Raw genomic sequence first — 23977 nt, forward strand, 5'->3', positions numbered from 1 at the left:
ATAACAATTATAAATCTGTTTAAAATGTTAAAAAATGCATTTTTAATTAACATATATCTATATTAACTATCTATCTATCTATCTATCTATCTATCTATCTATCTATCTATCCATACATGCTCGCACACACACACATTTAATATTAAGATTATTATTATTGTTTTTTATAAAATATTATAAAACATGTTAAATTAAATGATAATAAATAATATTTAAAAACAAAATCCCAAAATGTCCTGAAAACCCACTGAAAACACCTAATAATAATAATAATAATAATAATAATAATAATAATAATACATTTTATTTATTATGCACTTTTTGCACTACAAACAGTTAAAAATAAAACAAATAAAATACCAAAATTCTGTAGCAATACAAAACAATAAATCAATACTAAACAGTACAGCTAACCAATACAACAAAATACGAATCTATGTAGGCAATTTAAAAAAGATGGGTTTTTAACAACTACTTAAAACTGTCTAATGTCCGGTCCGAGATGCATTAACTCTAATCTTGCATACTATTTAGGATGGACTGTATGTGAATTGGGACACAGCCTAGTTTAGAAACAGCTGTAAAGAAATGGAAATGGATTTTTCCACCAAATGGAAGTGAAAAAATTTGTCTTTACAGTTCTCTGGGAATCAACATACAAATGGTTTACTCAGAGTAGTTTGTGCAGACTAAGTATGGAGAAGAAAGTATTTTAACATCCAAACAATTACACACTTCACCTTTAAATTCCCATCTTTCCTCACTCCATTTTAGGCATTTATTCATCCGCTCTCTTGTACTCCCATTCATGCCATCCAAAGCTTTATTCTTGACATGCTCCGGAAGTGAAAAAATTAGTCTTTACAGTTCTCTGGGAATCAACATACAAATGGTTTACTCAAGAGTAGTTTGTGCAGACTAAGTATGGAGAAGAAAGTATTTTAACATCCAAAAAATTACACACTTCACCTTTAAATTCCCATCTTTCCTCACTCCATTTTAGGCATTTATTCATCCGCTCTCTTGTACTCCCATTCATGCCATCCAAAGCTTTATTCTTGACATGCTCCTGTCATCGCAGTGATGATCACAGATAACAGGGTCTGCTGAGGACGGGCTCCCCGGGGCAGTGCGGAGAGACCGGTGATGGTCTAGGACCGGTCTGACACACTCGACACACATCAGATGCTTTCGAGGGCTGAGTGGGACAGACACAGAGAAAAAGAGCGAGGAAGAGAGAACATGGAGGAGAACAGGGATGATAGATAGTGATCCCGCCAGGACACAACGAGGCGGGGAGAAGCCTTTTCCAGGAGTGATGGGGTGAAAGTGAGAGGAATAGAAAAATGAGGATAAAGGAAGGAAAGATAGATCTGAGAGGCTGTTGCTATGGCTCACCTTGTCCTCCGTGGTACAGCGCGTGCACTGACACAGGAAGTGGTATTGCTTCTGTAAATGGGAACGTCGCTCTTTGCTGGTCGCAAGGATATCAGTGTAGCTTATAGTGAGCTAAAGAGAATGAAAAAGAGAGATTAGAGATGGTTAAATGAAAAATCGCAGACAACTTGCAGAATCTAAGAGGGAAATACAATAAACACAATGACTGTGTTACACAGGCAGCTCACTAGGGTTCGGAACGTAGTCAATGTCTTGTGGCAGTTTTGTCTTGAATAATGAAAGTCTGCCTGCTGAGCTAACATTTGAAAACCACATGGTCTTTTCCCTTTGGTCCAATTCTGCAGGATGTAAACAATGCATTGCTTTATTGTGCATATGTTTGTGTTTATGTGTTCAACCATCTTCCAGGCTGTTAACAGAGCTGACATACGGATAATCAGAGTGGAAAAGGTTGAATTGGTGCTGAATTATAAGGAGCTAATCGTTTAAATTGTTTTCATCATCTAATGTGACAGGCGACTCAGGAGAATCTGAACAATGATTGTGATTTCTGATGACTTTCTGTCTTTAGAGGTTTTTTGAAAGCAATTTATTTACCGCTTTCTATAAGTACATTCAGTTATGGGTGTGTTTGGAGTTACATACTATCTGTTATTTTTCAAAGAAATGCATAAAGTGCCTGCATAATCACGTATTAATATCACAATTCTATACATTACTTTATATTGCACGTCGTTATTGCAGTGTTTTTTATTATTATTATTAATTGTGAGTGCAGTGAAATTGCTTATTTAAAATGCACAGTATAAAACCACAGAAAGCTGCGCATAATCAGGTAATACTGTATCCCACAGTGCAATGTGCTTGACTATCCCAAAAAAAAATAATAAATCGACCAAATAATATTTTTATATATATGCTAAATATATATTGTAAACAACCAATATATATACATATATATATAGTATTATATTGTAAAATATACTAAAAATGGGAAAAAATTAACTTAAAGGGGTGCTTTTTTAAAGATCATTATTTGGTGTATTTGGTGTAACAGAATATGTTGACATGCTTTAATGTTGCGTGCTCTCTCTCTCTTTCTCCCTCTCTCGCTCTCTCTCTCTCTCGCGCTCTCTCTCTCGCGCGCTCTCTCTCTCTCGCGCTCTATCTCTCTCGCTCTCTCTCTCTCTCTCTCTTTAAACTTGAAATCGCATCATATGACCCCTTTAATAAAAATATACTCATTACAATTTTTTCTTTTAAAATCTTAGTAACTTTTTTTTTTACCTCATCAGTCTAGCATGACAAATGAATCATAAGCAACATCGACCATGATTTTGAATATCACCTTCTTAACTCATTTGATCATAACGTCAAAAGTTAAGGCATTTTTTCCTTAAAACTGGATGAAATATGTGAAATAACCACATTTATATCCAAGATTATAGCTGGACACCATTTAATGAATTAAATATGCAATGTAGTAAAGTCATGTGACAACAATGTAGCATATTACTACTGTAAACATGTATTTGCATACTGTTTCACCTGTTATCTACAAAAAATTGTATGCAGCAAGCAGAATATACAGCAGAGTATGCAGAAAGCTATTTCATTTCCAAACCTCTGTGAGGTCAGAGAGCGAGAGAGAATTGAAAACAGTTATTCCAATGAATGAGTTATTGAGTGGAGAGAGAGAGGGGCAGATAGGTACATAAAACTAGAAACAATGAGTAAACAGAGAAAGCAACAGAAACAGGAAAAGGAGAAAACGAAAAACAGATCCAAAATGAGTATGACCCTTATGGGCAAACAGCGGCGTGTGTACAGTGTGCAGATGTGTGTGGGTGTATGAATGATAATCGCTCCGTGAGTGTGTGTGTGTTTGTGTGTGTGTAAACAGAGTCTGTGGGATGATGAGCGCTCATGTATTCTGCCGTCGTATATCGCACACCTATACTCTGAATTCTCATTACTTCCTGTGTACAGAGAGCTTGCTGGTAATTTCATTTTCCAGTTCACTTCCTCTCTCGACGTTCCCTCCCCCTGCCAGAGGTAAATTAAGCATGACTGCCTGATTTACTTTGGAATATCTAAACTTTCAGAGCAGAAATAAACAGAACGGCCGCATAATGAGAGTTTCTCTATCTTTGAGGCTAAAAACCACATCCCGCCACAGATCTGCCAAATGGATTCAGGTGTTAATGTATATGAATAATGTGTATGCATATCTTGGCTCTCTGCTGGTTTTTCAGGCTGGTGGTGTGTCGGATGTGTGCAAATAGGTTTAAATGAGCTTCGATTAGTCCGGACTGATTGTTAAATAGTTCTGCAGGATGCTCTGAATAAGAGCGGATGCTAAATGCAGTAAATGTACACATAGGATGTTGCTTTTAGATTTATTCATCGGATGACTGAATTATGGTGAAGTTAATCTGGCAGGAGGCTCCGTTAAGTGCCTGCACTTGAGAAACTGTGGTGTGATGTGTGTAATTCAATGGCAGTTAAAACACTTTCTCCTGTTCCAGTTTAATATGAACAGACAACTGCAAGGAAGCTATTTGTGGGCTGAATGTATAAACACTGTGGCTCCATGGCAGTATGAAAATATTACTATGTTTATTTGAGCGGCCTGACATCGCAACTTTTGGCTCAATCAACGCATGGAGTGAGTTTGGGGTAGGAGACTGTGTTATTATTATTACTAACAAAAACTGAATGAAAACATTTTCCTTAATGGAAATAGAAATTAAAAACAAAAATTAACATTACTGGGAAAATTTTAAACTAAAAAACATTTTCATGACTCCAAAACTAACTAAATCTAATAAAAAATATATGCTAAACTGAACTAAATTAAAGAATATACTAATTAAATGTATACTAACAAAAAATACAAATAAACATAATAAAAAACATAAAACTAAATTAGAACTAACATAAAGTGAGAATTAATTTTTTAAAAAGTCAAAACTGTAATGTATTATTATCATTTGTTATCAGAAATATAAATAAAAATAAAAATTAACACTAAAATATTTAAATAAACTAATAGACATTTTCAAGACTCCAAAACTAACTAAACATACAGTACATAAAAATATATACTAAACTAATATATATATATATACACACACACACTATAATATATAACAAAATATAATGAAAATAAATATAAGTTAATCAAAATAAGCATAATAAAAACATGATAAAACAATCATTCCAAAACTAAATTACAACTAAGAATAATAGAGTAAGAAATCATTTAAAAATCAAAACTTTGTGTTTGGAAAACCTGTTTGAAAAGTCATTATTAAAATTCAATTTTGGTGCTGCAGAAATGGCTAAAATAATAATAACGAATTGGCAACTGGTAATGTTGTCTAGGGCCCTGTGACAGCAGAGACCCATGCTTATAATTTTCTATTGATTCCTATGAATTTAAAGATCCCTGGGTCAAGGCAGGAGAAAAATGACATACATTGAGAGAGAGAGAGAGAGAGAGAGACTAGAAAAAAGGCAGCAAATAAGTATACTGTACCTCCTCACAGGGTCTGATGAGCCGAACAGCTCGCAGCGTGAGTCTCTTGCCCTCAAAGATCATGACACAGTTGGGCTGGCAGTCGTGGTTCAGCAGAGACATGCTGGGACAGACGAACACAAAACAAACTCTTCAACCATGTTTAAGCACAATTCACCAGCACAGTGTCTCAATTAATTTCTCATCCTTAATTAGGCCTTCATGAGGATACATTTCGGGACTAGTAAGGTTATAGGACAGAGGCTGGTCGCTTTAGATAAACATCTGCTAAACTACAAGAGTAAGAGTAAAATTCACTTTACTAGATTTAATTCTTGTCCATGTAAAACAGAGTGCTCTGCCAACGATTTGTTAATTAGTATTAAAATAATATTATATTAAATAACATTATTTTTTTTTTCTGTTGTTTGCACAAACCCAGACTGATTTGACAAATAAGACCCAAAGGCGGTGAATTTAGTTCAGCCAGTCAAAACTCACAACAATTCTATTTTTCTAATTAAATGAATTATTATATTTTAATAGTTTTTTTCCTCATCAAACACTGAGATCAAATCAATCTGCAAATCCCTCATTCTCTCAATTTTCTCTTGATCCAAATAAATAATACACAAGGACTGCTAAATAATGGAACATACAGTAAATCGGGCATCACTAATTAATTAACTAAAGAAATAAGTTGCTACAGTATGGAGACACAGAAAACAAAAAAGCTGACATGTTTGCCAGCGGGACATTTGTCCTCTTGAATGCGATTTGATGTAACCTGCATCAATATATATTTATATATATTCATTTTATTTAAAGAGGTCATAGGATGCCCATTTCCCACAAGTTGATATGATTCTTTAGGGTCTTAATGAAAAGTCTGTAACATAGTTTGGTTAAAATTTCTCAATGGTAGTGTAAAAAACACCTTTTTACCCTGTCAAAAACAGCTCTTTTCAGATCAAGCCATTTTTGTAGCATTTTCCTTTAAATGTTAATGAGCTCTGCTGACCCCGCCCCTCTCTTCCGACTATTTCAGATAAATAGTGGTCATATCGATATCGGAATTATATCGTATCGACCGAAATTAAGAAATATATCGTGATATCAATTTTGGCCATATCGTCCAGCCCTAATGTAGCATCATATGACCCCTTTAATTATTTCCTTTTTTTAAAATACATTTTTAATTATGTGGAACACAAAAGTAGATATTTTTCAGCCATGTTCCTAAGAAAGTGTACAGTGACGTATAAAGCCAAGCTCCAAAAATGACAAAATGTTATGTAGTCAAAAAAATAATAATAATTGCGTAAAATATTAATTTAATGATTAATTAATGCAACATATTTTAAAATGAACAATACAAGGTGCGTATACAGTATGTACTGTGTGTGTAAACCATGTTTGAAGTCTCTTCATGTCAGCGTGTACTCCATTCACATTCACACAAGTATGACAGAACAAACACAGCAATTATAAATCTAGCACGAAAGCACAATTATCCTTTATATGTGGATAGGAATACATGCTATCCGGCTCTTCCAGGCTTCTGCTAATGCATCGGAAGTCATTAAAAAAGCCAGAGCAACAAATTACTTGTGTTTGTCATGGTCTAGGAAAGATTCAACATTGCCTAAGTACAGAGTATAAAGCAGGCTTAGAGTCGGCCCACCCAGCCGATGGTAAACAGACGGGCCCCGCTCTCACGGGACAATCTTTCTGCGTCATTATAATTTCTCTGATACGTTGACAATAATGTCTGAAGCCTTGATTCTGCCTCACATCCGATCTGAAGACTTCATAGCTCATATCTAAACAACAATTTCGACATCTGCCTTTCTGGTTTTGTTTGTTCACTGTAATCCCAGAGGCTCATATTCATAGATGCAAAATGTTTCCCATGGATGTTGAATATGAAAGTCGTGCCAGTTTAATGGCCCACACAGGGAGGCTGGTTCTAGATATTTCTGATATTTTATTTTTTTCTTTAAAACTGAGATATTTTGCTCCCTTTTCATAAATTGATATGTTAGAAAGACCAAAATAATACAATCTCCCATGATTAGCCAGCATAAATTATTGGATTATTAGCCAATGAAATGGACTTGTGGAAAGACCATGGCAACAGGCCACACCCTCTGATCTCTAATGGTCAAGATTCACACGTCAGTGCATTTCCATTATATTAATAAAGCCAACTATTATACTAAAAAGAATAAATTAAATCAAATCAAAAGTGAAATCAAATGACGCTCATTTGCATTTTAATAAAACTTGATTTTTCATAATCCAAAATATTAAACAACAGAAAGGAGTTCACTTAAATTCAAGAAAGTGAAATTTAAATAAAGCAAGTAATAATAATAATAATTAAATGTATGTGGATTTAACTTTTGCATTAATTAATGGACAATATAAATGCATAATATATAAATTATACACACACATAACTGTAATTATTATAACATTATTATATATTATTATTATAAATAAATATAATAAAAGTTCATTTTTAAAAAGTATAGAATTGACTTTTTTTCTTCATATTTTGAATCATCAAGTAATTCCAAACCCATATAATTGTCCTTCATCTGTGGAACACAAAAGTAGATATTAAAAAAAAAAATTCCAAAGAAAGTGTAAAGTGATTTATAAAGCCAAGCACCAAAAAGGGGGGGAATGTCTTATTAGTCATAATCTCACAGAGCTGAAGCTCTGAAAAAGTCACACTGACAAAAAAAACAAAAAAAAAAACACCAATAATAATAATAAAATTAAATTAAAAAAAATAATAAAATCATAAGAGTCTGAAACAACATGAGAGTCAGTAAAAACTTACAAAATATCATTTTTTTGGGTATTCAATTATTCAGTTAAATTATAGAAATATTCAATTATAACTTTCAATTGATTAAAGTTATTTTAAAGTGACCGACTAATACAAAATTCAATATTGGTAAATCTAAAATTATGCACCAAAACTAGACATCATTTAGTTTTACATTACCCTTTTCCACCCTCTCTCTGGTCATATTAAACTACTGTACAGTTACTGTACCTTTAAGACTTCTATATGTAAACGGCATCTGTTATGGTTGTCTAATCTCCATGTAATAACAGTTCACACTATTTTTCATCATAAAACAAGTTGCTGCATAGTTTAACAGGTGTTGATGTATAAATGTGGGCGGGCATATGTTAATGTGCATATGTTTATGATGTCTGAGTTCTAATTTAACAAATTTTGCAGCTTAGTTCCCGTAAATGGCCCGGGTGGAGCTTTGTGTTGCATTCGCTTTCAAAGCAGATTGAACTCTTTTATTTTAAAAGAGCAAAGAAAATCCTGTTTTCCAAGACATGCCTCTGTTAAGCCATATCAAAAAAATGTGACCAATTTGAGCTGATCAATGCTGTCAGAAAATAGCTGTTAGCTAAGCCCTTGTCTGCACATACACAAGACATTAAGCTCAAAGCAGACTATTTAACCTGAGTGAAACCCTCTTTTATGATCCTCCCTTAATCTGCGCTTTTGATTATTCACCCATAAACAGCCCCTAAGAGCCTGACGCTCTTCACTTACACACATGGGCCTAAACTCAATCTTTACATGTGGTTTCTAAGTAATGAAAATATATCTCATTAAAGCGAGTCTGTGCTTGTAGCCGTAAGCGCCGTGCTCTGTCAACAGAAGACGAGCGAAAGAATGAAATAACGGTAAAAAGAGCTGGGTAATGAGAGAAAATGGAGGACAATGGGATGAATTCCTCTTATCTTCTACCTTCTACAAAACATAGGTATTGCTAAGCAGCCTGAAACATCAACAGACAAGGAGAATAGCAATCCGCTGCGCTCATTTATTAATGTTTCCAAATAACAGTGCCGAAGGTGGCCATTAACTGTGCCGGAAAACAGAAAGGAAAGCTGTTCCTGGCACACCCTCAGACCTGAATACAGCTCAATTTACTGCACTTTCACAACAGCCCAGACTGACGCAACTGATACAAGGAAATGACGTCAACATCACCTACTTAGTGCTAACTGCTTTTGGCCCTGCGTGTGGACTTCTATTAATAAACTCTCTTAAAACACACTCAGACTAGTTTAGTTTGTCTGCTTCAGTATTTATACATGCATTGCCATTTATTTACACTGTTCTGAAACGTCTGTATGAACAGAGAATATTCCCATTACATTTCAAATTATATATTTTGTTATGGCAATTACAGTGGCGGAAATGACATTTTAGACATTTTTGGAATAAAACGGCACTCCTTTATCTCACTAAGAATTTATCCTGAATAAAAAATGAATAAATAAATGAATAAATACACTAATTTATAATAAATTAAATATGTACAGATCAAATAAATAAATAAATTAATTAATAAAAGATACATGGATAAATATTAAAATAAATAAAAATGTTCTTTATTTTTGCATAATTAGACAAAATAACAGGTTGTTGGAAATTTAGCAAATTAAAATTTAATCAAATTTTACCTTAAAGTTTTCCTCACGCAAGTTTCCTCATATTTAATCTCTGTGTCAGTTAGTACACTAAAATTTAATAAAACTTTACAAATTACAGTATTGGTTGGAATTGGTTGAAAATGTTAAAACAACAACTACAATACAGGGACAGTTATAATTAAAAAAATTAATATAAATACATTTCATACAATAATAAATACTTAAATTGCTTTTTATAGATGATCACAAGTTTTTTTTAAATGTAACACTTATTTTTCTTATTAATATTTTCAAATATTAATTTCATTTCTGTGATTAATTAATCATAAACAGAATCAAATAAATAAATATTTAAAAATAATATAAAAATAAAATAATATAAATATTGTAATATTTAATATTTTTTAAGATTGATAGAACTTTAAGATTTAAAGTCAGAAAAAGGATATAATCACATAATAGTCCGTTTCATATAACAAATAGAATAAAAATAAAGGTATACAATTAGTTTGAATAGTTTCTGTTAGCTTTAATAAACCCCTGGGACCTTAAAATGTGGCCATTGCTAAAGAAACGTCTCGGTTACGTATGGTAACCCTCGTTCCCTGACCCAATTATCCCTCACTATTTCCAAGGCCTGAATGGGGTGTTAAAGTGGGAAACAAATAGTCACAAACGTTCCTGGGTTTCACGGATGACAGCGTCTGCATGCGGTTGGGCGCCTGTAAAATCTTTATGGATTTCTGCTGCTGGGTTTTGTCAGGCCACAGCACAACAGACTGCCGGCCAAGGGTTTGCTGGAGCTTCATTTGGGCACTGCATATACACTCTCTTCCCCTGATAACCGTGTCCGGACAGGGCTGTGAGTGTCAGCATGGAGTCCTGGCCAGGGAGGACGTCTGACAGCACAAATCCTCCTGCGAGCTCCAGACACAACCACAGGGATTAGCAGAAAACTGCTGGTTCACATCCAGCCAGAGAACAAGTGTTACACTGGAGTCGCCTCGGCTGACGACTTAAACACGCTACAATATGCTCTCGCATTAGGCAGCAGAGCAGAGAAACTGCCAGTGCGTGTCACATGTCATGTATAAAAATAGACAGGGATAAAAAACCTGTTATTGTTTATAAATGTATGCACTGTTCAATGTTCAAGCAAAAAGAGAAAAAATATAAAATATTGCTACCTCGGTGCTACCTACATATAGCTAGTAGGTGTGTGTGTGTGTGTGTGTGTGTGTATATATATATATATATATATACATGAGTGTGTGTGTGTCTATATATACATAAATCTCTCTCTCACTATGCATTTTTAATATAGAGAAAATGTTGAAAATATTATGTTATGTAAATGTTATCTTAAAATACTTTGGTAACACTTTACTTAAAGCCTTTATGTATAATGCATTATAAAGGGTTATTAAAGGGTATAATGCATGTAAATAATTATAACCAAATTTGAAATGCATAGTGCAATAATGACTTGATAAGTGATTGTACAATTCATTATAAGGTGCATTACAAGACATAATTAATGCATTACAACTATTTTCATAATGCATTATACATAAAGCCTTTAAGAAAAGTGTTATACTTAAAGCAATACTTTTTTATTTTTATTTTCTGAAGAACTAAATGTGGTCTGTGTGTTTTTTTTTAACATATTGTTATTTGGTTGCTAGGGTGATCTGGGGAATTTTTCACTAATTTTATGTTTATACTGTTTTTTTTTTTAATATATATTTCTCATTTTAATATATTCATATATATATTCAAATATATATTTTAGTTATATTTGAATATCATAGATTAAATAAAAGTTATTAATTTATAATATATTCATAATTTTTTTTTTATTGTTATAATGTCCCCTCCAATCGCATATTATAAAACTTTTGTTTTTTCCATTTGTTGAAGAACTGAAGGTGGTCTGCATGGTTTTTAGCATAACATTATATGGTTGCTATAGGGTGTTCTGGGGATTTTTTCACTCATTTAATGCCACATCATTTGACATATCATTCATGTATGTAGCATAAACTGTGCAAGATTTATGCCAAAGTTTAATACACCAAAGTTTATTATACTTAGGGATAGAGATGTAGAAACAATTCCTGCCTTAGAAAATCCACTAATAATATCACAACCTAACATTTAACAATCAAATCCCAGTGGATAAAATCAAGCCTTGCACTGCATTGTGTCCTAGCAAATATTCTACTTCATCTGAATTATGCCACATCACTGAAGCTGAATGCTTTGTGAATGTCATTCCACGCCATCTTGAAGAAACACTACTGGGTTGCATTTTAATAGGCCTTTAGTAACGGGAAATTCCACTGTACCATCATGACCCCATCTAGAGCTCATCTGTAGGTGAAAAAAATTGCAAATGGTGACAACTGTGGGCATGAAGATTAATTATGAAAGACATCAGCACTGATAAAAGTGTAATATAAGAGCAGTTCATCTCTGGGTCTCGGCCCTGTCACTGCCTCAAAGGGAGAAGGCAGACTGCTGCACTGACACTGGCCTGTCACATTTTAATTGCTATCACCCACTACAAGAAAATAGAGAGAAAAAAAAGCACAGATACAGTTCCTGACATTTCTGTGTAAGACAGACCCATCAACAATATAGCTGTATAGATTATTTTAGAGAATTTTGCATGCATTATATATACCATTAACACTGCACATTTCTAATGTACCAATACTAAACAAGTCATTCTCCATCTGAAAGCTTTATATAGTGTTTTTCAGCATCGGCATACGATATGCTTATGAGATGCATTCCAGCCCAGAAGATTCTCACAAATGCATACAAAGCAATTTGCAGAGGAAATCCCCTCTATTTCAGTGCTCACAATGTGTCTCGGCAAGTTGTAATTTAGTCACATTGAAAGCCGAATGTCTGTTTATGTGTAATTATTCCCGTTTCTTGTGCTGCGTTTCCTTCGGCTCCTCGGTGTGTGAATGGGAGCTTCCCTCAGGCGTGTTCAGTAGCAGAGAGCAAATCGTAGCATGTAATCCTAACTCATGTCAGAATCCCTCTTTATGACTGCAGAGCTAATAATACAAACATGTTTTCTGTCACACAAATCTGCTGGGCACGGTGAGCATGAAAAAAAGAACAGTGCCTCAACTGACTGAAACACAAGAGCATTATGGGTAAAGTCATTTTATAGTGATGAAAAAATGAAGACAATGAATGTACTGTGCTACAAACTGCAAACGAAGACCCCGTTTAATATTTCATCTCAAGCATGCTTTTTACTGATACAGTTGTCTCCTTAATACACAAGCACACTAACATGGGGGAAAAAAAACTAATGTTTATTTGTGTCAATCATTTATGCAATCATTTTAATTCATTTTTTATTTCACTTTTACCTTTATTTAATGTTTTTTTATTTTATGTAAAAAAATCATTATTTCACATAACAATTAATAATTAATAACTTTATTATTATTATTATTTTTAATATGAACAATATTAACCCCCTCTATTTCAGCGCTCACAATGTGTCTCGGCAAGTTGTAATTGAGTCACATTGAAAGCCGAATGTCTGTTTATGTGTAATTATTCCCGTTTCTTGTGCTGCGTTTCCTTCAGCTCCTCGGTGTGTGAATGGGAGCTTCCCTCAGGCGTGTTCAGTAGCAGAGAGCAAATCGTAGCATGTAATCCTAACTCATGTCAGAATCCCTCTTTATGACTGCAGAGCTAATAATACAAACATGTTTTCTGTCACACAAATCTGCTGGGCACGGTGAGCATGAAAAAAAGAACAGTGCCTCAACTGACTGAAACACAAGAGCATTATGGGTAAAGTCATTTTATAGTGATGAAAAAATGAAGACAATGAATGTACTGTGCTACAAACTGCAAACGAAGACCCCGTTTAATATTTCATCTCAAGCATGCTTTTTACTGATACAGTTGTCTCCTTAATACACAAGCACACTAACATGGGGGAAAAAAAACTAATGTTTATTTGTGTCAATCATTTATGCAATCATTTTAATTCATTTTTTATTTCACTTTTACCTTTATTTAATGTTTTTTTATTTTATGTAAAAAAATCATTATTTCACATAACAATTAATAATTAATAACTTTATTATTATTATTATTTTTAATATGAACAATATTAACAGTGATGCTTTTCTTAGCAAATAACAATAATGTCCACATTTCTAGGTTCAGAGCAAAGCATGCTGGGATGTCCCCCCCCAAATATATATATATATATATATATATATACTGTATATATAATCATTCATTGATGCAATCATTTTAAGTACAATTATTTCATGTAATAATTTTAAGATAATTTTATATGAATTAAAATGAATTCATTTTTAGTACTATTTAATTTTTTATTTTATGTAATAACTTTTTTTTCTAGGTTTAGAGCAAGGCATGTTGGGATGTCCCTCATGTCAATCATCTGGTATAATTTAATCATATTGTATATATATTAACATTTTATATAATTTAATAATCAGCAATTTATGCAATAATTTTCATTAATTTCAAGTACAACGTATTTCTATTTTATGTAATAATTTTTTTAATATTCTTAATTTTATGTAATAATTAATAATTGTATAATGATTTTGTTTGATCACTAACCTGAAGTATGAACAATATCAACAGTGACACTTTTCTTAGCACTAGCACTAATAATGTCCACAACAAATCTATGTTCAGTGCAAAGCATGCTGGGATGTCGATCATGTCACTCACCTGAGGTAAAGTCCCACCCCCACGTCCTGCAGCTCTCCATCACTGATGCTGAAGCAGTTGCAGGTCACCTGTGTAAAAACATGAAAAAAGGCCGGAAGATACACATCTCTGTGTCTCAGTGAGGACATAATATTCTCCTCTCGTCATTAGTTCTCTATTGTTAATCTGACTATTTATGTCTTTTTCCTCCCATTGAGAAAAAAAAATTATGCAGCTTGCCAAAAAAACATTCATGCAAATCTAAATGACCTCCTCATTTGGTGATACCAGACTTGAATAAGTTGACAGATGTTCACAATCAGTCCCCACATGGAAGAGCACGAGTGTGTGTTTTTGTTTGGTCTGATTGCCGCAGGGACGATACGCTGCAGAACTCAAGCTGGACAAAGTCCATCTCCCGGAGAGATGAGGCAAACATGTCTGTAACGAGTCACAACAAACCAAAAAGAGAGTGGAGAGGACGGCACCAGGCGATTCTGACGGGTTTTTAGATTGGGCTCTGCGGGATAGATGAGTGATGTGTGGAAGGAGAAAAGCAAACAGAACACAGTCATAAATAGACAGCATGAGCGTTGTTGACATGGGGAACACAGCAGTGTGTGATTTCAGGCACTGAGAGAAATATTACAACACAATCAATTATAAACACTGAGAAAACGCAACCAAAAATGAACCAAATCGATTGTGCTGTGGGGTCGAAAAAGCCACTGGATGTTTAAATAAATAATAGTTTAATATGTCTACACTCTTAAAGGGAAAGTTCACTCACATAAAAAAAAAAAAAAAAACCTGTCATCGTTTATTCAGCCTCATGTTGTTCCTACCTAACTTTCTTCTATGGAACACAAGACACAAGTTGAACTGTCTATGCTGTTTGTTTCCATAAAATGAAAGTGAATGCGAACTAGGGATGTGTAAAACTATATATTTTCTAAATCAACCAGTCGCTGGGTTACCTGAACTGATTTAGTAAACTAATTAGTCTTAAGGAAGCCCTGTCTAATTAGGCAGGTTTTTGACCCCACATGACCCTAATTGGATGTGTTTCTTTAAAAAAAAAAAAAAAAACACGTTCTTTAAAAACAGAAATTTGAGTTATTTGCTGAAAGTCTTCACCTATTCTGTCATAAAATGATTTGCATTTGTATACACTACAATATGCTACTTCAAAATGTGCTGTCAGTTTTGACATCAAAGATTTGAGATGAGAGTTGTTATTGTCGACTAAAGCTTAAACTAAAACTATTATAAATCTGTTTTGTTAATTGAAATTAAGCAGAAAAATCAAATAGATGAAAAACTTGATCTTACATTTTTTTTGAAATGCTGTATTAGCAACTAATTAAAATAAAAGTACTAAAATTACTAACACTACAACTGAAATAAAAATAAAGCTACATAGAAATAACAAAACAACTAAAGAAATCAAATTAAAATAAATAGAATGTTGCCTAAGCTACTAACTAAAATACAAGTATTAAAATCACTAAAACTAAAAGAAAAGAAGCTAAATAGAAATATAAAATATAAACATTTTAATATGAAAATATAAAAAAAGTGAGAGCTACAGGGAAGATTTTCAGACTGAAATGATTTTTCATTTTTTTGGTGAACTACGTCACTTCACAAGACATTCATTGATGGACTGGAGTGGTGTGGATTATTGTGATGTTTTTATCAGCTGTTTGGACTACAACGTATTTCTATTTTATGTAATAATTTTTTTAATATTCTTAATTTTATGTAATAATTAATAATTGTATAATGATTTTGTTTGATCACTAACCTGAAGTATGAACAATATCAACAGTGACACTTTTCTTAACACTAGCACTAATAATGTCCACAACAAATCTATGTTCAGTGCAAAGCATGCTGGGATGTCGATCATGTCACTCACCTGAGGTAAAGTCCCACCCCCACGTCCTGCAGCTCTCCATCACTGATGCTGAAGCAGTTGCAGGTCACCTGTGTAAAAACATGAAAAAAGGCCGGAAGATACACATCTCTGTGTCTCAGTGAGGACATAATATTCTCCTCTCGTCATTAGTTCTCTATTGTTAATCTGACTATTTATGTCTTTTTCCTCCCATTGAGAAAAAAAAATTATGCAGCTTGCCAAAAAAACATTCATGCAAATCTAAATGACCTCCTCATTTGGTGATACCAGACTTGAATAAGTTGACAGATGTTCACAATCAGTCCCCACATGGAAGAGCACGAGTGTGTGTTTTTGTTTGGTCTGATTGCCGCAGGGACGATACGCTGCAGAACTCAAGCTGGACAAAGTCCATCTCCCGGAGAGATGAGGCAAACATGTCTGTAACGAGTCACAACAAACCAAAAAGAGAGTGGAGAGGACGGCACCAGGCGATTCTGACGGGTTTTTAGATTGGGCTCTGCGGGATAGATGAGTGATGTGTGGAAGGAGAAAAGCAAACAGAACACAGTCATAAATAGACAGCATGAGCGTTGTTGACATGGGGAACACAGCAGTGTGTGATTTCAGGCACTGAGAGAAATATTACAACACAATCAATTATAAACACTGAGAAAACGCAACCAAAAATGAACCAAATCGATTGTGCTGTGGGGTCGAAAAAGCCACTGGATGTTTAAATAAATAATAGTTTAATATGTCTACACTCTTAAAGGGAAAGTTCACTCACATAAAAAAAAAAAAAAAAAACTGTCATCGTTTATTCAGCCTCATGTTGTTCCTACCTAACTTTCTTCTATGGAACACAAGAGATGTTTTGAACTGTCTATGCTGTTTGTTTCCATAAAATGAAAGTGAATGCGAACTAGGGATGTGTAAAACTATATATTTTCTAAATCAACCAGTCGCTGGGTTACCTGAACTGATTTAGTAAACTAATTAGTCTTAAGGAAGCCCTGTCTAATTAGGCAGGTTTTTGACCCCACATGACCCTAATTGGATGTGTTTCTTTAAAAAAAAAAAAAAAAACACGTTCTTTAAAAACAGAAATTTGAGTTATTTGCTGAAAGTCTTCACCTATTCTGTCATAAAATGATTTGCATTTGTATACACTACAATATGCTACTTCAAAATGTGCTGTCAGTTTTGACATCAAAGATTTGAGATGAGAGTTGTTATTGTCGACTAAAGCTTAAACTAAAACTATTATAAATCTGTTTTGTTAATTGAAATTAAGCAGAAAAATCAAATAGATGAAAAACTTGATCTTACATTTTTTTTGAAATGCTGTATTAGCAACTAATTAAAATAAAAGTACTAAAATTACTAACACTACAACTGAAATAAAAATAAAGCTACATAGAAATAACAAAACAACTAAAGAAATCAAATTAAAATAAATAGAATGTTGCCTAAGCTACTAACTAAAATACAAGTATTAAAATCACTAAAACTAAAAGAAAAGAAGCTAAATAGAAATATAAAATATAAACATTTTAATATGAAAATATAAAAAAAGTGAGAGCTACAGGGAAGATTTTCAGACTGAAATGATTTTTCATTTTTTTGGTGAACTACGTCACTTCACAAGACATTCATTGATGGACTGGAGTGGTGTGGATTATTGTGATGTTTTTATCAGCTGTTTGGACTCTCATTCTGACGGCACCCATTCACTGCAGAGGATCCATTTGTGAGCAAGTGATGGAAGTGATGGAGTGATGGAAACTTCTCCAAATTTGTTCAGATGAGGAAACAAACTCATCTACATCTTGGATGGCCTGAGGGTGAGCAAATTTTCATTTTTGGAGAAATTTTCCTTTGAGAGGAACAATCTATTGAAACCGTTGAGACGGCATTATAATATTCATAACCACAGGCATAATGACCCAGGATTTGACCCAATCGAGCGCAAACATCACCTCATTGCCAGCGAAGAACTCTGACTAATGCAAATCGATTTAAATACACAGTACTACACACACAAGAAGAAAGAAATGAAATGGTTGACAGGCAAAAACACCCACAGAGGAGTCTTCATTGATGTTGCCCTTATATTTATCGTTCGAAAACATATTTCTGGCACATGCCCAACTAATTAATAGCTAATATATGTAAGGAGCTGCTGGGAAGACTGGCGGCTCTTCATGTGGCGCCACTGCAGAGTCTTTCATGTGGGGAGCGTGAGATGGGTTTTAAAAGGTGTGACTGAACGTCTGCTTGGCCGCGGACTCGCTGACGACAGGTTGAAGTGTGTGTTTGTGTGCATAAAGTATGTCTGATGTCCCGAGGCGTCTCGCTCCGCATATCTGCACTACATAAACGTGAAATGGATCCACAGTTAAAGCATATATGGTAATCATTCAGCACCATTGTATATATTAAAATATCACGATAGAATCATCAGATACTGTCATTATAGCTTGCCAACGCCAGTCTGATCAATATCATAATACTATTCAGATATGCAATACAGGAAAAAAAAGCATGAAAGATAGCCTTCATTTGAAAACCAAAGACAAAAACAGAGTCATGGTTCAGATGGTTCTATTTTAGTTACATGCCACTTCATTTTTCACATGTTGTTTTCCAAATTCTGGAAATAAAATCATGCAACGCAGGACAAATAGCCTCTTGTAATTTCAATAGGAGCCAAAAAACAAACATGGACTTGGACATGGACGATGTGAGATAGATAAGTCAAAGTGACACCATCCAGATCTGAATGCAAAAAAAAAAAAAGTGTTAACATCTGCCCAAGTAAATGCAAGACCTCTGTCATACATAAAGACACACTGACACTGTATTCATTTACATTTGCTTTGGCAAGTAGTGAAGTTCTCAGATGAGCAATTTGGTCAGAGAGACATGCTGCAGGGACAAAGAAAGACGGGTCAAAAGACCCACATTAAAGATTTGAATTAATCAGAATACACATATGCTAAGATGGGGGGGGGGGGGGGAGAGAGAGAGAGAGAGAGAGAGAGAGAGAGAGAGGATAATAATTCTGTGGAAGTATTCAATGAAGAAAACATTTCCAGGTCACATTTCAGCCCAAATCAAAAGAGAAAAAAATGAGACATTATATTTAGCATCAAAACAACTCCTATTTTAAGGACCATAGGACTGTGATGTTGTGATATGATTTTAATGAAAATAAATTTCACCCATGACATGCTTGGATGTTTTATTCATAGATTTTGTTTTTATAAATGAAATATATTTGTAATTCCAATTATTCTTCAATTATTCTTCAAGTCAGCGGCACAACTGGTCTTCAACAAGCCCAAAAGAGCCAATGTTACACCTCTCTTTATCTCCTTGCACTGGTTACCGGTTGCGGCTCGAATCAAGTTCAAGACATTGATGCTTGCATATAGAACAGCCACAGGCTCAGCACCCGCCTACTTCCACTCACTATTACGAATCTACATCCCCTCCAGAAGTCTGAGATCCGCTAGTGAGCATCACAGCATGGTACCATCACAGAGAGGCTCAAAATCACTTTCCAGAACATTCTCGTTCACCATTCCTGGCTGGTGGAATGATCTTTCCACCCCTATCCGGAATGCTGAATCTCTGATCATTTTCAAGCGACAGCTGAAAACTCATCTACGCTACTTGACTTCATCTTAAATTAAAAAAATCTTTCTCTTTATTTATTCCTTCCCTTTCTAGCTTGTACTTATTTGAACAATGCCTGAAACTTGGTATGACAAGTACTTCCTGTGCCTCTTTAAGAAGAATCGCTTTATGCATTCCCCAATTGTAAGTCGCTTTGGATATAAGCGTCTGCAAAATGACTAAATGTAAATGTAAATGTAGTTCACATTAAATTTCAAATATAAATAATAATGCAAATACTATAATACAATGCTTTTAAAAAAATTTAATAAAATTAATATTATACATTTTTATTATAAATTATATTTACTCTGTTATTTACATTTTTAATTTTACATTTTTTTTATATTTGTATATTTAATTATTTGCATATTTTTTAAATTAACTTTTTGAAAATGTAATAATGTCAAAATACGCATGGTTTTCTTTATGCAAATTCAAATAAATAAATAAATATGCCACAGGGGACAATAATTTTGTGTATGACAGACTTCCAGGTTGGAAAGTTTGTCAAGCTTTTTCTGAAATCAGTCCATGTTTGGACTTCCATAGACCATGAAATGGGAAAATTAACCAAATATGTCCATTTTCATCGATTTATTTAATTTCTTATTCATCTTTTCTGATAGCGCCATCTACCAGATGAAACTCAAGTGGAGGACTGATTTACATTTACCATGCAAATTCCCAATATTGAGGTCTCACCGCTCCACGAATGTTCTCATTTCAGATAAGGGCAAATGTTACTGTGGTTCAACTGTGGTTACTACAATAACAACCCATCTTAATACACAGCATCTTCATGAGATTATATATATATATATATATACAGTGGGTACGGAAAGTATTCAGACCCCCTTAAATTTTTCACGCTGAACGTGTAAAGTCAGAGCAGCCATCTGTGTTAGAAGCTCACATCTGATACCTGAAGGAGATACTCTACAGAGCTCAGTTTCTCAAAAGTACCGTGCTGCACTGACATCACACCCTCTGTACTACAGACCTGTTATCCAATGGTGTGAACTCCTCCACATTTCCTGCCAGTATGAGCCATCTGCACATGCAACACATCACACTCGGAGTAAATTAAGTTGTTTTTAAACTTATACTGGAGAAGATCACTGACAGGGTTTTGAGGGCACGATGTAACAGCACTGATACAGATGGAGCAAATTTCCACAAAAATGCAGTTGCCTATTTAGACTGATATCATATCATCTTCTCTCCAACGTACAGGAGGGATAACTGAATTAATTAACTGGAAAGATTAAATATGTTAATTTTATACAAATCTTTGTCTATTCCATGCTTCTATAACATATCTAGTTCAGGTTCATTCAGTTGAGTTTGTGTGCATTTGCTTTTACAATGGCAAACTTGAACAAAAACAATGTGACTGGTATGGAAAAATGTGAGTCATATCCAGAACTTGGCAGCTATAAAATGCAAAATGCAAAATGCAAACATCTTGCATTTAGAAAGTCATTGGTCAAAGACACCCACTAACATCTGCAGTGGAAACCCATCAAAACCCAAAGCAGCACAGTTCATTCACATTCCTGCAAACTACAGAATGAAGAAGAAATGCTGTAACTTACATACTCTGAAAACCCTCAAAAAGTTGTTCAAGTCAGTCTCTATCTATCTTAAAGAGAAAGTTCACCCAAAAATTTTAATTCTGTCAGGACCACTATCGTCAAAATGATAGATACTTAGCATAAAGTTTGGTTTGGCGGTATGGTTCTGTTCTGAATAGAGCTTATATAGGAATGCCGCGATAGGTGTCGTATTCCTATAGGTAGATGTGATCAGCTGAGAATCAGCTGATGCAAGCTTGACTCACGTGACCTGCCAGAACTAATGCTAACGCTTAATTTCTGGGCGTCATGTTGTTCCAAACCTGTATGACTTTGTTTCTTCTGTGGAACACAAGGAATTTTGAAGGAATTGTCAATGTTGATGCAGCAAATTTCCATGAAATGAATAAAATTATCAGGTCCCTTCAAGCGTTTTTTTTTTTTGTTGTTGTTGTTTTTTTTTGCATGTGAATTTTAAGACAGTTAAGTAATTTACAATGTTACAGATGCTTTCAACTTCAAATAAATGCAATTTTTTAAAAATGTATATTATTATACGAAAGATTATAAGAAATGTTTCTTGAGCAGCAATCAGCATATTAGAATGATTTTTGAAGGATCATGTGACACTGAAGACTGGTGTACTGGCCACTGAAAATTCAGCTTTGCACCACAGAAATAAATTATGATTTAAAATATATTAAAATAGAAAATAGTTCTTTGAAATTGCAATAATATTTTACAATATTACTGTTTTTACTACATTTTTTGTCAAATAAATGCAGGCTTGCTGAGCATAAGAGACTTCTTTTCAACAGTATACTGTTTTCACTATAGTGAAAAGCCCGGATCATGGATACAAACATCGGTCACATCGGCTTTGTCTCCCAGGACAGAAAGAGCACTAAATGAGTATTATGATCAGTTGTAGCTCAGTTGCAAAACCCGAGCTTACTGACACAAATGCACAAGGCTGTTACTATCAGCCCAAAAAATGCCAGGCACACCAGAAGACACGAAACTCAAAACCAAACCGCAAATGCTCCCTGGAGAGCAACCAGAACTCTGTCAGAGCTCATCAAAAACAAAGAGCTTCCCTGGGAAATATAACAGTGCACATCTTTGTCTGAAGGCTGTTTTACATGTACTGAAGGGCTGCCCATCAAAAATAGAAAAGAAAGGGAAAAAACAAAGGAAGAAAGACATGGCCAGCAACAGAATTACATTAGAACAACACCACTGTCTCCTCTCCGTCTCATCAACACACCTGCTTTCTACAGGGATCAAAGCAGGTGGTTCCATCACAATGGTAGGATTCCGGTGTGATGGAGAGGATAGCTGGTTTCGAGAAGGCTTTAGAGCCTCCTACACTCAATATAATAAATAGGTTTCTGCTCTGGTCTGGCCCTCCCCTCAGATCTGCAATGCAGCCCAGGGGTCTCGCCGTGGCTCACGGAGTCGTGAGGAGAGCTTTTCAGATGAATCTGACACGCCAGGTCTCAGTGAGAAAGTCTTTAATTAAAGGCTGTCTCCTCTTTCCACCGGAGGTACGTGCACCGGGAAAAAAATCTATACATTTGTAGCCTTTGGGGAGACATTAGGTTTCTGACTTGGGCTAATTTTTCTTTAGACAATCTTGGGAGAAAATTAAATTGTGTCATGAGGGGATACATCAGTTCTTTTTTCACTTTACACAGAGCTTAAAGGTCTATCTAAAGTGAATTATTAAACGAATAGCTCCCATTCTGGATGCTGGGCGGTCTATAGAGCATTCTAGCCGTGCAAAAATACACAATATATTTACAGCTATGACAATAAAACTCCAGCTAATGTGTATATCACTGCACAGCACACATTCCAGGCAAAAACCTACTGTATAACTATATCTTGTGACTAAAGAATGGCACTTCATAAGGATTTAGCAAGAATATTATGAAATTCATTTAAAAATATGAATTGCTGTTTAAAATGATGTTAAAAATGTCTATATCTATTGTGTGAATATTGAATATTTTTTCCCCTAATAAATATTAAAATGTCATTCCCACCATGTTCCCATCCATGTGATGGGAATAATATTGTGGTAGGAATGTTCATAAATAAATAAATCAAATTTATATTATATTATAAAATAAAATTATGCATGTCTGTCAATTTCTGGACATTGTGAGTCGACATATTAGTCAGAAACCATTTCTAAAAGTCCACTGGTCCAAAAGTGCCCATATTTGAATAAATAATAAAGTAAATAATAAAGTTTCTGAAACTATTATCATCTTCATCAAAATAATAATTACATAATTCTGACCTCTCTCATTTGACTTGAATTGTTAGCTAGCAAACTCTAAATCAAAATCATTTCTATCTGATTAGCCTTTTAAGTGATACCAAATGCACTTTTTTCTTTGCTTTGTTTCTTTGTTTTACAGAATTTAGAGATGATTATAGAATTATATAAGAGATTTATAAGTATTCCACTGTCATTAACACCAAAACACCCACATTAATTGTTGCTGTTACCATCAAAATTTTAAGTGTTACCATACATATTAATGATTTAAAATCAGATATATTTATTTTATGATAATTCCGACACAACATGAGAACACATACCAGGTCTCAGTGAGAAAGTCTTTAATTAAAGGCTGTCTCCTCTTTCCACCGGAGGTACGTGCACCGGGAAAA

The 23977-nt window shown here is 34.3% G+C and overlaps 1 protein-coding gene across 1 annotated transcript in view; it reads right to left on the reverse strand.

The window, feature by feature from the left end:
• Nucleotides 1–23977, reverse strand: part of LOC107681937 (histone-lysine N-methyltransferase SMYD3-like) — a 157397-nt gene that overhangs the window by 33687 nt on the left and 99733 nt on the right. Inside the window, exons 4-6 of the mRNA XM_016478312.1 lie at nucleotides 16053–16120; nucleotides 4940–5042; nucleotides 1399–1509 (exon numbers count right to left, since the gene is read on the reverse strand). Coding sequence (XP_016333798.1) covers nucleotides 1399–1509; nucleotides 4940–5042; nucleotides 16053–16120 — 282 coding nt within the window. The remainder of the gene's footprint in view (nucleotides 1–1398; nucleotides 1510–4939; nucleotides 5043–16052; nucleotides 16121–23977) is intronic.

Source organism: Sinocyclocheilus anshuiensis, unplaced genomic scaffold (genome assembly GCF_001515605.1).
Source record: "Sinocyclocheilus anshuiensis isolate Anshui unplaced genomic scaffold, SAMN03320099.WGS_v1.1 scaffold1098, whole genome shotgun sequence".
NCBI lineage: Eukaryota > Metazoa > Chordata > Actinopteri > Cypriniformes > Cyprinidae > Sinocyclocheilus > Sinocyclocheilus anshuiensis.